General features: G+C 45.7%; 1 protein-coding gene across 1 annotated transcript in view; it reads left to right on the top strand.

Moving 5' to 3' along the window:
- Positions 1-14,932, top strand: part of ADGRA2 (adhesion G protein-coupled receptor A2) — a 261,166-nt gene that overhangs the window by 220,878 nt on the left and 25,356 nt on the right. Inside the window, exon 8 of the mRNA XM_069766496.1 lies at positions 12,219-12,383. Coding sequence (XP_069622597.1) covers positions 12,219-12,383 — 165 coding nt within the window. The remainder of the gene's footprint in view (positions 1-12,218; positions 12,384-14,932) is intronic.

Below are 14,932 nucleotides of genomic sequence, written 5' to 3'. Positions count from 1 at the left end.
CACAAAACGTACGCCAAAATCTAGACACAAACTGGGATCCCCTGTCAGAAACAATGTTCTCCGGAATGCCATGCAAACGAACCACGTTTTGAAAAAACAGAGGGACCAACTCAGAGGAGGAAGGCAACTTAGACAAGGGTACCAGATGAACCATCTTAGAGAAGCAGTCACACACAACCCAAATGACGGACATCTTTTGAGAGACAGGGAGATCCGAAATAAAGTCCATGGAAATGTGCATCCAAGGCCTCTTCGGAATAGGCAAAGGAGACAACAATCCACTGGCCCGAGAACAGCAAGGCTTAGCCCGAGCACAAACTCCACACGACTGCACGAAAGAACGCACATCCCTCGACAAGGAAGGCCACCAAAAAGACCTGGCCACCAAGTCTCTAGTACCAAATATTCCAGAATGACCTGCCAACACCGAAGAATGAACCTCAGAGATGACTCTACTGGTCCAATTATCCGGAACAAACAGTCTTTCCGGCGGACAACGATCAGGTTTATCCGCCTGAAACTCCTGCAAAGCACGTCGCAAGTCTGGGGAGACCGCCGACAAAATCACTCCATCCCTAAGGATACCAGTAGGCTCAGAATTTCCAGGGGAATCAGGCACAAAACTCCTAGACAAAGCATCCGCCTTCACATTCTTTGAACCTAGCAGGTATGAAACCACAAAATTGAAACGAGAGAAAAACAGTGACCAACGAGCCTGTCTAGGATTCAGACGCTTGGCAGACTCAAGGTACATCAGATTTTTTTGATCAGTCAAGACCACCACACGATGTCTAGCACCCTCAAGCCAATGACGCCACTCCTCAAATGCCCACTTCATGGCCAAAAGCTCCTGATTACCAACATCATAATTTCGTTCAGCGGGCGAAAATATTCTAGAAAAGAACGCACATGGCTTCATCACTGAGCCATCGAAACTTCTCTGTGACAAAACCGCCCCCGCTCCGATCTCGGAAGCATCAACCTCAACCTGAAAAGGAAGCGACGTATCTGGCTGACGCAACACAGGAGCAGAAGAAAACCGGCGCTTAAGTTCCTGAAAGGCCTCCACAGCCACAGGAGACCAATCAGTAACATCAGCACCCTTTTTAGTCAAATCCGTCAAAGGCTTAACCACACTAGAAAAATTTGTTATGAAGCGACGATAAAAATTAGCAAAGCCCAAGAACTTCTGTAGACTCTTAAGAGATTTAGGCTGCGTCCAGTCACAAATAGCCTGAACCTTGACGGGATCCATCTCAATAGTGGAAGGGGAAAAAATATACCCCGAAAAAGAAATCTTCTGGACTCCAAAGATACATTTAGAACCCTTTACAAACAAAGAATTGGCCCGCAGGACCTGAAACACCTTCCTGACCTGCTGAACATGAGACTCCCAGTCATCAGAAAAAACCAAAACATCATCCAAATACACGATAATAAATTTATCCAGATATTCACGGAAAATATCATGCATAAAAGACTGGAAGACAGAAGGAGCATTAGAAAGTCCAAAAGGCATCACCAAATACTCGAAATGGCCCTCAGGTGTATTAAATGCGGTTTTCCACTCATCCCCCTGCCTTATCCGCACAAGATTATACGCACCCCTAAGATCAATCTTAGTGAACCATTTAGCCCCCTTAATGCGAGCAAACAAATCAGTCAACAATGGCAAAGGATACTGATATTTGACTGTAATCTTATTCAAAAGACGATAATCTATGCAAGGCCTCAAGGAACCATCTTTCTTAGCCACAAAAAAGAAACCTGCTCCCAAAGGGGATGAAGATGGACGGATGTGTCCCTTTTCCAAGGACTCCTTAATATAAATCCGCATAGCAGCATGCTCTGGCACTGACAGATTGAACAAACGACCTTTAGGGAACTTACTGCCAGGAATCAAATCTATAGCACAATCGCAATCCCTGCGAGGAGGAAGCGAACTGAGCTTAGGCTCCTCAAAAAGCTCCCGATAATCAGACAAAGATACCGGAACCTCAGAAGGAGTAGATGAAGCGATAGAAATCGGAGATGCATCATCATGAACCCCCTGACATCCCCAGCTTAACACAGACATTGTTTTCCAGTCCAAGACTGGGTTATGAATTTGTAACCATGGCAGACCAAGCACTAAGACATCATGTAAATTATACAGTACCAGAAAGCGAATCACCTCCTGATGAGCGGGAGTCATACGCATGGTCACTTGTGTCCAGTACTGAGGTTTATTCATAGCCAAAGGCGTAGAATCAATTCCTTTCAAAGGAATAGGAACTTCCAGAGGTTCCAGACTAAACCCACAGCGTTTGGCGAATGACCAATCCATAAGACTCAGGGCAGCGCCTGAATCCACATAGGCATCGACGGAAATGGATGATAATGAACAAATCAGCGTCACAGACAGAATGAACTTAGACTGTAAAGTACCAATGGTAACAGACTTATCAACCTTTTTTGTGCGTTTAGAGCATGCTGATATAACATGAGCTGAATCACCACAATAAAAACACAATCCATTTTTCCGCCTATAATTTTGCCGTTCACTTCTGGACTGAATTCTATCACATTGCATTATCTCAGGTGCCTGCTCAGAAGACACCGCCAAATGGTGCACAGGTTTGCGCTCCCGTAAACGCCGATCAATCTGAATAGCCATAGTCATGGACTCATTCAGACCTGTAGGCGCCGGGAACCCCACCATAACATATTTAATGGCTTCAGAAAGACCATCTCTGAATTTTGCAGCCAGAGCGCACTCATTCCACTGAGTAAGCACCGACCATTTCCGAAATTTCTGACAATATATTTCTGCTTCATCTTGCCCCTGAGAGAGAGCTAATAAGGCTTTTTCAGCCTGAATCTCAAGGTTAGGTTCCTCATAGAGCAAACCCAATGCCAGAAAAAACGCATCCACATTGAGCAACGCAGGATCCCCTGGTGCCAATGCAAATGCCCAATTCTGAGGATCCCCCCGCAGGAACGATATAACAATCTTGACCTGCTGAGCAGGGTCTCCAGAAGAGCGAGATTTCAAGGAAAGAAACAACTTGCAATTATTCCTAAAATTCAAAAAACTAGATCTATCTCCAGAAAAAAACTCTGGGACAGGAATTCTAGGTTCAGAGATAGGCGTATGTACAACAAAATCTTGTATATTTTGAACCTTAGCAGCAAGATTATTCAGGCTAGAAGCCAAACTCTGGACGTCCATGATTAACAGCTAAAGTCTGAGCCATTCAAGGATTAAGAGGAGGAAAGAAGCAATTAAGGCTAGGCAGCACACACTGAGGAGGAAGGAAAAAAAAAAAAAAAATAACCTCAAACTACTTTTCCTCCTACTTCAGCCAAAACGAAGACCAATTTTTATTTTTTATGGCCGGCTATACTGTCATGATCCCAATGGCAAGGGATCACAAAAGGACAAGCAAAAATACAGAACAAGCTCTAGGGTGATGGAAACTGAGCTGACCGCGCTCCTAAACCTAACAACACAACTAGCAGTAGCCGGGGAACGTGCCTACGATGATCCTAGACGTCTCGCTCCAGCCGAAGAACTAACTTCCCCTATAAGAAGAAACACAGACCTCACTTGCCTCCAGAGAAACACCCCACAGAAATAGCAGCCCCCCACATGTAATAACGGTGAAATGAGAGGAAATCACAAACGTAGAGATGAAAACAGAATCAGCAAAAAATGAGGCCCGCTAAAGCTAGATAGCAGAGGATACAAAAGAGAACTGCGCGGTCAGCGAAAAACCCTTCAAAAAACCATCCTGAAATTACTTGAACTCATGTGCCAACTCATGGAACATGAGGAGTAATTTCAGCCCACTAGAGCTACCAGCAGCAAGGATCACATAACTGCAAGCTGGACTAAGACAAAATGAAAACAAAACATAGAACCGGAAAATCAAAACTTAGCTTGTCCAGAAGATCACAGGCGAAGGGAGCAGAGGTAAACAGACACGCTGATTACATTGATAGCCGGCGAGGAAATGACAAGAAAGCCAGGTTAAGTAGGAAACACCCATAACCTGATGGAACAGGTGGACACCAGAGACTGCAGAAACACAAGTCACCCAGTACCATCAGTAACCACCAGAGGGAGCCCAAAAACAGAACTCACAACAGTCTCCGGCTTCCCTGTGGCCCACCTCCCTGAGGTAACGCTCCGGCCGGCTGCAAAAATATAGCACCGGCTTCAGCCGATGTGTAGGCCGCACCCCGGGAGCGCACTATGGCGCCCTAAGGCGGCTCTGCCCCCTTTTCTGGCGCTTCTCGCCTGGCACAGAAGCACTCAGTTTTCTCGGCCACTGCAACGTCCCTCACTTCTACCGCTGGTATCGCTCCCGCTGGCTGCAGAAACTTAGCCCCGGCTTGGGCCTTTTCATGGAAGTCTCGAGGCTCCGCCCACATCGTGCATGTGGCTCCACCCCCCAAATTGGCGCTTCTCGCTCTCTGCGAGATTTTATCACCTCTGCAACTGTATTCCCTGGTCTTAAAGGCACATGTCCAGTATTCCCTGGTCTTAAAGGCACATGACCAGTATTCCCTGGTCTTAAAGGCACATGACCAGTATTCCCTGGTCTTAAAGGCACATGACCAGTATTCTCTGGTCTTAAAGGCCCATGACTAGTATTCCCTGGTCTTAAAGGCACACGCCCAGTATTCCCTGGTCTTAAAGTCACATGACCAGTATTCCCTGGTCTTAAAGGCACACGACCAGTATTCCCTGGTCTTAAAGGCACACGACCAGTATTCCCTGGTCTTAAAGGCATATGACCAGTATTCCCTAGTCTTAAAGGCACACGACCAGTATTCCCTGGTCTTAAAGGCACACGACCAGTATTCCCTGGTCTTAAAGGCATATGACCAGTATTCCCTAGTCTTAAAGGCACACGACCAGTATTCCCTGGTCTTAAAGGCATATGACCAGTATTCCCTAGTCTTAAAGGCACACGACCAGTATTCCCTGGTCCTAAAGGGACACGACCAGTATTCCCTTGTCTTAAAGGCACATGGCCAGTATTCCCTGGTCTTAAGGGCACACGACCAGTATTCCTTGGTCTTAAAGGCACATGACCAGTATTGCCTGGAGTTAAAAGGCACATGACCAATCCGAAGCCGGTCACCCTAAATGAGTTCAGGAGCCCTCCGCCGCTGATCCCAGTTTATCCCAGAGTACCTAGTTCCCTCAGTGGACTTCGTCACTGCCGCAACCCATGGTTTCTCTGACCAAGAGATTGAATCCCTCCGTGATCCCTCTGTGTCTCGGAGTGCTCGAAGGACCGATATACATGGTCCCTCTCCTACATGGGATCCGTCGGCTAGTAGGGGCCGCGAGTATTATAGAAACGTACAGGCATCTAGAAAACGGAAGTTTTCATTTGACGATCTCTCTCCCCAAGGATTTGCTGAGAACAAGACTCTGAACATGGATCAGATATTGCCTTGGACCTGGACTTGCCAGAGCTTTAGTAAAGGATGAACTCGCCTATTTATATCATCAACCAATCTCTGTACATTGACGAGGACTCCGATTCTGCTCTAGACTACGCAGTGTCCCTCATAAGGAGACTAAACTCCCTCTTAGAGCATTTGCCATTCAGTCCGGATATGCGATTCACTGAACAGAAACCTCTACGTGGGATGCCATGCCTGGTCTGATTTTTAAGGGCGACGGGTCCTTTAAAGGGCACCAATCTCCCCACACCATCAACAGACGAGCACACGGAGTGTCGCCTCCATGTATCCTCTTCTGCATCCAGGCCTAATGCCAGACAACCTGTCCTGTCCACCCAGAGACCTGAACTCTGTGGATGTACACAGGCCCCCTTTTGGGCGTCCGAGCACCCCCTCTGCATCACCACTATTTAGTAGAGGATGCAAGAAGGCGGATGATCCCTCTCAACTTCCCTGTTAAGAGGATGGTGGATCGAGGGTTCCTAATTTTTAACTTTGCACTGTCAAAAGAGAGCGGCGATGGCAAGAGACTATGACCTGCTGGATGCAACTGCGCATTCTGCCGCTTGGCAGATTAACCGGGTAGATTCTCCTGTGGTATACCTACCAGTATCCCTGCCCGATGTATCATCAATTAAAAATACCACGGACTGTAAGATAGCAAATCTGGTTCATTCCATCTTGCGGCTTTGGGTTCAGCGCTCTACCCTCCCTAGCCGCCGCATGGATTGCTAGCGCAATGGTCTCCTGGCTGGAGACCTTAACTACTTTGATTCACACCAGTAACCTTTTCCTGAAAACAGTACAACTGGCCAATCAAATCTTTTGAGCGGGAGACTAACAAAGGATCGTATGTTCCTACAGCCCCAACCAGCAGTGGAAGGGTTGTCCAGGACAGTCTAGATCTAAGGGATCTTGGTCCCAAAAAGGGGAATGAAAAGTAAGACCAATCCTGGACCTCAAACTTCTAACAACCTTTCACAAGGTTCTCCTTCTTTGAATGGAGTTCCTCCGCACAGCCATTACTTCTACAGAAAAAGGTACAGTTTCTGGCATCCATCGACATTCGGGATGCTTACCCTCTTCAAAAATTCCTTCTCTTTTCCATTCGTGAACAGCATTTTTAAGTCACGACCTTTTCCTTCTGCCTTGCTACCGCACCCAGAGTATTCACAAGGCTCATGGAGGCTGTCATGTTCCTCTTGCACCATAGAGGCATGGTCGTCTGGCCCTGTTGGGTCGACTGTCTAGCCGCCCTTCCAGGACTACGCTAAGTAGTCTATATCACTTGCGATACCCTCTCACCTGGGCTGTCAGCTAAACTTAGACAAGTTCTCCTCATTTCCAGCCCAGCAGATATCCTCTGTGAGGATGATCCTGCACACTTCCAGAAGGATGGTAATTCTCCCTCGAGACAAGGTCATGGCCCTTCAACAGGGAGCTCGCACACTTGATCACTCATCCCCTCATTTCATTCGATTTGCTGGGAGGGTTCTGAGGAAAAATGGTGACGACAATGGAAGCAGTTTCCTTCGCTCCACTCGTTTTCAGCAAGTCAAACAGACTTTCAGACGATAGTCTCTGAGCTCCTTCTTCATCCAGGACCTTTCTCCCGGTTCAATGGTTATTAGTAACTACCAATGCCAGTCTTCTTCTCCCGATCATTGCTCTGGAGATCTGAACGGTAGTCCTACAGCAGGTCCACTGCCTTCTGGCAAGTCACCCTATCCGAATTTAATTGGACAATGCCACGGCTGTGCCATACGTCAATCATCTAGTAGGTACCCACGGTCAGGCGCCATGGCGGAGGAACATCACATTCTCTGATGGTCCGAGATCTATAATTCGGTGATCTCGGCAGTACATATCCCAGGAGTAGAACTCTGGGTGGCAAACATATTCAGTCGTCAAGGTTTCGCCTCAAGTGAGTGGGAACTTCACTCGGAAGTCTTCCAGCAGATCTGCCTTCACTGGGGCTCTCCAGATGTAGATCGGATGGTGTCCAGACTGATCGCCAATGTACTCGAGTTCGTGGTTCGGCCTTGAGATCCAAGAGCCATCGCACTGCATGCTCTGGTTGTTCCGTGGTACCAGTTTCCATAACTCCCCTTACACTACTTCCGAAAGCCTTTCAGAAGCAGAAAGGGCCCAAGTGATCCACCGAGATCCGCACTGACCACATCAGTTTTTTGCTTGCGGAGCTTGTAGCTTTCCGCCTTACTGCAACAAAACTGCAAGTAGGGACTTTCTCGCAGGGAGTTTTCACACGTAGTTCTTCCCTATCGCATACCGTTAGATCATTGGGACCTTAATGGTCCTAGGAGTCTTACAGTAGACTCCTTTTTGATCCGGACAGACTTTACTATCAGGGAAGGTCGCCCCTTTTTTCTCTGCGATATCCTCATCCTGACGAGTCTTCGGAGCTAGCTGCTTGGTTCGTTCAGACTTTTTTCCCTTATTACCTTCAAGGCAAGGTTGTCCTCAGGCCATCCCTTTCCCTTGTTACCAAGGTGGTATTGTATTACCACTGTTATGAGGGCATAGTTCTTCCCTCATCTCTTTCGGGACCAGTCCACAAAATGGAATGAGTTCCCCATATTCTGGTCGAAGTGAGTGCTCGGAGTAGGTACGTCTTGAGAACGGCGTCCTTCCGAAGGTTGGACACTTTATCTTGGGCTTCCTGACGGTAAGAGGAAGGCTTCCTGACGTTTACAGGAAGGGTTTAGCCGTTTCATCGGCCATGTTAGCCTGGTGGATTCCTTTTACCATCCAGGAGTCCTTCCGTGTTAGTTGTCAGCCTATCTCCCTGTCTATCGTGGGTTCTAGGCACTAGGCGTCGACAAGGCATGCCTGCAAGCTTGCGAATTCGTCCAGTCCACATGCATTCTTGAAGCACTATAATTCCCACACTTCCACAGATGTGAGTCTGAGCAGGCGGACTCTACAGGCCGGGGTGGCGCACTTGTAAGTAGCGCTTACACAGGGCCTGATCTGATGTTGTCCCCACCCAGGGACTGCTTTGGGACGTCCCACGGTCTGTATCCCCCAATGAGGCGAAGGAGAAATAGGAATTTTTGTGTACTCACCGTAAAATCCTTTTCTCCGAGCCATTCATTGGGGGACACAGCTCCCACCCTGTTATTATCTTATGCTTATTTTATAATCTGACATGCTATACTCATATATAATATGACATGATATACGCTCATAAGTTGTTATTGATCTCCTACTGCTTTTGCACCGAACTGGTTAGCTGAGAGCCAGCAGGAGGGTGTATACTGCAGGGGAGGAGCTAACTTTCTTTGTATCACTTAGTGTCAGCCTCCTAGTGGCAGCAGCATACACCCACGGTCTGTGTCCCCCAATGAATGGCTCGGAGAAAAGGATTTTACGGTGAGTACACAAAAATCGCTATTTCTCAAATTGTCTCCCTTACTTTGTGTTTTACTTTTTACAGATTATCACAAGACATATCATGTTAAACAATCAGCTGCACATCCTTTACATCAGGCAGTTTCTACAACCTCATGGCCTTCAATAATCTGAATGTAGTCAGTGTTAACAAGACGTGTTAAAGGAAACTCCAAACACTATTATTCTGCAGATGTACGGTTAAAGGGGTTGTCCACTAGTAGGACTACCCCTTCTCAATCTGTATCTTTGCCCGTTAAAATAAAAACACTTATACTCACCTCCAGTGCCGGCACCATTCCAGCAGCTGCAGCCTTGACTTCTTGTTGATGTTAGATCATCCGCAGGTGGGGACATTGAAGTCGGCATGGATTTGGTACAGGGCTCAGGTGACATAACAATCTCATGCGAGCCCCAGGAATGCGCGTGCAGACACTGTGCCGGAACAGTGCCGGCATCGGAGGTAAGTATAAGTGTTTTTATTTTAAAAGGCAAACATATAGATTGAGAAGGAGTTGTCCTAATAGTTGAGAACCCCTTTAATCCTCAGAATCATAGTGTTACAATGTTGTCCATCTGCCTTACTTAAAATGAGAGAAAATTACATTTATTCCTACCAGAAGCTGTTGACTTTCAGTCATAGTGGCGTGCCTTCAGTCACTGCTCACAGCATTATTAGTCAAGGTTGTAAGTCCACCCCAGTACTTTGATTGCCATTTCACTCTGCACAGATGTGCTGCACAGTGCCAGGGCATGCTGATAGCCACCGCCAAGTGTGTACGGATTAGTGACTATAACTGTGCCAGAAAGCCTCTATGACTGAAAGCCGACGACTCTTGGGAGGAATAAAGTTTATTTTCTCCTTGTGGCTTTGCTTTCAGTAAGCATTCAGGACAGCATTGGAATCCTATTAATTTGTACATTACCCTTACATTCTCAAAGTTAATAGTAATTGGGGAAATGACAGGTTCCCTTTAAAGGGACTCTGTCACCTGAATTTGGCGGGACTGGTTTTGGGTCATATGGGCGGAGTTTTCGGGTGTTTGATTCACCCTTTCCTTACCCGCTGGCTGCATGCTGGCTGCAATATTGGATTAAAGTTCATTCTCTGTCCTCCATAGTACACGCCTGCGCAAAGCAATCTTGCCTTGTGCAGGCGTGTACTATGGAGGACAGAGAATGAACTTCAATCCAATATTGCAGCCAGCATGCAGCCAGCGGGTAAGGAAAGGGTGAATCAAAAACTCCGCCCATATGACCCAAAACCAGTCCCGCCAAATTCAGGTGACAGGTTCCCTTTAAAGCCTGAATATAACGCTTAGAGGGTTATTCCCATCTTAACCTTTCATGTCTGAGATGGGAATAATTTGTCTTTGCTCTGGCCATTGGAGTCTTGAGAGGCTTCGCTGTGCTGTTCTCAAATCTCCCCTTCCGTTATCTTGTTTATAGGAAATAATTAATGAGAATTACATTGACACATCTTTTAGACCATACAAATTTGCTATGAAAAACTCATCTAGAAGCTGGTCTCTTAAAAAGGAGGGAAAATATACTTAGGGAGAGATGGGAAAATACAAATCTGTGATAGAAACGTCTAGATTATGGCTGATCTTTTCTGTGGTGTTTGGAGAGTATTCCGTGTATTAATTACTGATTACTAATTACTATACTCTTCTTATGTACAGTTAGGTCCATATATATTTGGACATAGACGACATTTTTCTAATTTTGGTTATAGACATTACCACAATGAATTTTAAACAAAACAATTCAGATGCAGTTGAAGTTCAGACTTTCAGCTTTCATTTGAGGGTATCCACATTAAAACTGGATGACGGGTTTGGGAGTTTCAGCTCCTTAACATGTGCCACCCTGTTTTTAAAGGGACCAAAAGTAATTGGACAGATTCAATAATTTTAAATAAAATGTTCATTTCTAGTACTTGGTTGAAAACCCTTTGATGGCAATGACTGTCTGAAGTCTTGGACATCACCAGACGCTGTGTTTTTTCCTTTTTGATGCTCTGCCAGGCCTTCACTGCGGTGGTTTTCAGTTGTTGTTTGTTTGTGGGCCTTTCTGTCTGAAGATTAGTCTTTAACAAGTGAAATGCTGCTCAATTGGGTTGAGATCAGGTGACTGACTTGGCCATTCCAGAATATTCCACTTCTTTGCTTTAATAAACTCCTGGGTTGCCTTGGCTTTATGTTTTGGGTCATTGTTCATCTGTAGTATGTAGTATGCAGTTTTGCTGCATTTGGCTGGATCTGAGCACACAATATGTCTCTGAATACCTTAGAATTCATTCGGCTGCTTCTGTCCTGTGTCACATCATCAGTAAACACAAGTGACCCAGGGCCACCGGCAGCCATGCATGCCCAAGCCATTACACTGCCTCCACTGTGTTTTACAGATGATGTGGTATGCTTTGGATCATGAGCTGTACCACGCCTTCACCATACTTTTCTCTTTCCATCATTCTGGTAGAGGTTGATCTTGGTTTCATCTGTCCAAAGAATGTTCTTCCAGAACTGTGCTGGCTTTTTTAGATGTTTTTTAGCAAAGTCCAGTCTAGCCTTTTTATTCTTGATGCTTATGAGTGGCTTGCACCGTGCAGTGAACCCTCTGTATTTACTTTCATGCAGTCTTCTCTTTATGGTAGATTTGGATATTGATACGCCGACCTCCTGGAGAGTGTTGTTCACTTGGTTGGCTGTTGTGAAGGGGTTTCTCTTCACCATGGAGATTATTCTACGATCATCCACCACTGTTGTCTTCCGTGGGCGCCCAGGTCTTTTTGCATTGATGAGTTCACCAGTGCTTTCTTTCCTTCTCAGGATGTACCAAACTGTAGATTTTGCCACTCCTAATATTGTAGCAATTTCTCGGATGGGTTTTTTCTGTTTTCGCAGCTTAAGGATGGCCTGTTTCACCTGCATGGAGAGCTCCTTTGACCGCATGTTTACTTCACAGCAAAACCTTCCAAATGCAAGCACCACTCCTGAAATCAACTCCAGGCCTTTTATCTGCTTAATTGAGAATTACATAACGAAGGGATTGCCCACACCTGTCCATAAAATAGTCTTGTAGTCAATTATCCAATTACTTTTGGTCCCTTTAAAAACAGGGTGGCACATGTTAAGGAGCTGAAACTCCCAAACCCGTCATCCAGTTTTAAATGTTTTGTTTAAAATTTATTGTGGTAATGTCTATAACCAAAATTAGAAAAATGTTGTCTGTGTCCAAATATATATGGACCTAACTGTAGCTACAATACATGTTTAATCCATATCCATGCCTCCACTGTAGATGACACCTCAGTTGACCTTCTTTCCTTATTTTCTCAGTGGCCTGATCCTTTCCAACATCTTGCTTTCTGCCAACGGAGAGTGGGAGTGCAGCGTATCCTCTGAATATGGCAACATCAGCAAGAAAGTGGAGCTGGTGGTTTTGGAAACTTCAGCATCATACTGTCCAGCTGACAGAGTAACCAACAACCGAGGAGACTTCAGGTACTGTGCCGCCATCATTGTTGCCATAAATCTGATATCACACAATCCATCTGCTTCCGAAAAGGTCGTTCCCAAGGCACCTGATACCTGCCATGCTTACTAATGTTTTAACCTCAAAACTGAGAAATCTGAAGACTGCCATTAAATGGCTCCGAGACATCAGGAAAAATGGTCACTTAAAGTCTCACCCCCCCCCCAAGATTTTTCATGTGTACTCTTAATTTAAGAAGTAAAAATTAAAACAATGGCTACTCTTTAACCCGTTCACGACCTTTGACGTATCCATACGTCCAAGCCAGTAAGTACTTACCGACCTTGGACGTTTGGATGTGTTATGGCGATTTTGCACACACAGGGGTTATTCGTGCGTGATCGCCGCTGGATGATCATCTGATATCGATCACAGCATTTAGAAGGCAGTGAGCCCCCTCTGGCCTCCGATCGCAGGGGGCCCGATCGTGCCCATGGTGACCCTATGTCATGACCACATTCGGGTCACCAGGCACTAGCAAATTAGTTAGATCATGCGCAGTGCATGATCGAACTAACTTGTATCCGTGCAGCACTGACAGTTTTAAAGCATAGCAATGTACGATCATTGCTATGTTTTATAACTGTGATGAGAGAGCAGGAAGTCAAAGCCCCATAGTGGGACTAAGTAAAAAACTGAAAGAAAGTTGTAAAAATATAATATATATATATATTTTACCCATAATTTATTGTATCCATAAATATTTTTATGAAAAAAGTACACATATCTGGAACACCAGAACTATAAAAATATCACACTAGTTAACACATTCAGTGAACACCGTAAAAAACCCTGATGCTTTATTATCATACCACCAAACAAAAAGTAGAATAAAATATGATAAAAATCACAAATGTAAATAAAAATGGTATAGCTAAAAACAACATCTTGTCCCGCAAAAACAAGCCATGATACAGCTCCGTCAGAGGAAAAATACAAAAGTTATAGCTTTTGAATATGCGGCTCCACCCCTATGGGAGGTGGAGCTGCATATTCATCACTGTAATGTGCGGACCACGTGACCGCTCATACAGGACAAGCAGCGACGCTGAGAGCATGTAAGCGCCGAGGGAGCTGGGTAAGTATTTTAATGCCAGCGGGGGGGCGCACAGGGGGTGGGAGGGGGCAGATTACCGGCAACTTTATTTTATAAACAAAAATAAATAAAAAAAAAGATTATTCATTCCTTCTTTCCAGCAAACGCTGCTGGAGAGAAGAAATGAATGGGGCTTCAGCACCACACGCGGGGGGGGGGGGGGACGACAGCGCTTACAGTAGCGCTGTCTCCTGCACGGCACACGGACTGCACACGGACAACATCCGTGTGCGGTACGTGTTTTACACGGACCCATTGACTTTAATGGGTCTGTGTGATCCGTGTTCTCCCATGAACACTGACATGTCTCCGTGTTGTCCAAACGGACACACGGTCCATGAAAACACGCTGACATGTGCAGAGACACATTGATCTTAATGTGTCTACGTGAGTCAGTGTCTCCGGTAGGTGAGGAAACTGTCACCTCACGTACCGGAGCCACTGACGTGTGAAACCGGCCTTAGGAGTGTGAGCAGAAACTACGGAACCCGGAGGAAACCTGCACAAACACGGGCAGAACATATAAACTCTTCACAGTTGTCCTTGGTGGGATTTGAACCCAGGATCCCAGCGTGTAATGCAAAGGCCAGATCTGCCATAGCGAAAACTTTTCTTACAGAGCAGATACAGGGGCGTCCCAAGCATTAGTAGGTGTGGTGACTTCAGGTAAAAGTACACAGTTTCATATACAGTTCCAAGATTAGGTTGGTCTCTTTTTCCCTCCAGGTGATGTGAATGTGCACGAGGTCTTCCCCATACAGCACAGATTTACCAAAGGGCTGAAGCAATCTCCAGGGTTTTACTATTGTCATTACAGGGAATCTATCAGCAGTTTTTTTGCTATGGAATCTGAGAGCAGCATGATATAGGGACAGAAAGCCTGATTCCAGTGATATGTCACTTACTAGGCTGCTTGGTGCAGTTTTGATAAAATCCCTGTTTTATCTGTTGTAGATGTAGCAGTGCTGTGACTGCTGAGCGGTGTATAACCCCACCCACACCCCTGATTGGCAGCTTCCTGTGTGCCCTGTATATTATCAGCAAGCTGCCAATCAGTGATGGGGGCGGGGCTATATTAGGTGGACTGCCTTGCATGTGACACCCAGTCATAATCTCCTGCTGAGAAGACACTGATTGTATTATAACTACAGCAAGATGTTGAGTAAGTGACTCATAGTCAGATTACATTATGTTGCTCTCAGAATAAATAGGAAAAACCTGGTGGCAGATCCCCTTAAAATCCTGCGCCTAAGGCGGCTCTGAAGGAAGGGCGGCTTCTCATAATATCCTGATGTAATACTGCTATACAAGGGACACGGCTTTGAGGTTTTTTTCGATGGTAAATAAGAGACACAACAGTTTGGTCACTCCCATACATTACTAATTCCATGCTTGACCCAGTAATTGGAACCATATAGCAGA

This window comes from Ranitomeya imitator, chromosome 4 (assembly GCF_032444005.1).
Source record: "Ranitomeya imitator isolate aRanImi1 chromosome 4, aRanImi1.pri, whole genome shotgun sequence".
NCBI classification, from domain to species: domain Eukaryota; kingdom Metazoa; phylum Chordata; class Amphibia; order Anura; family Dendrobatidae; genus Ranitomeya; species Ranitomeya imitator.
Note: the sequence above shows the minus strand (reverse complement) of the source record. Positions and strands in the feature narration are given on the sequence as shown.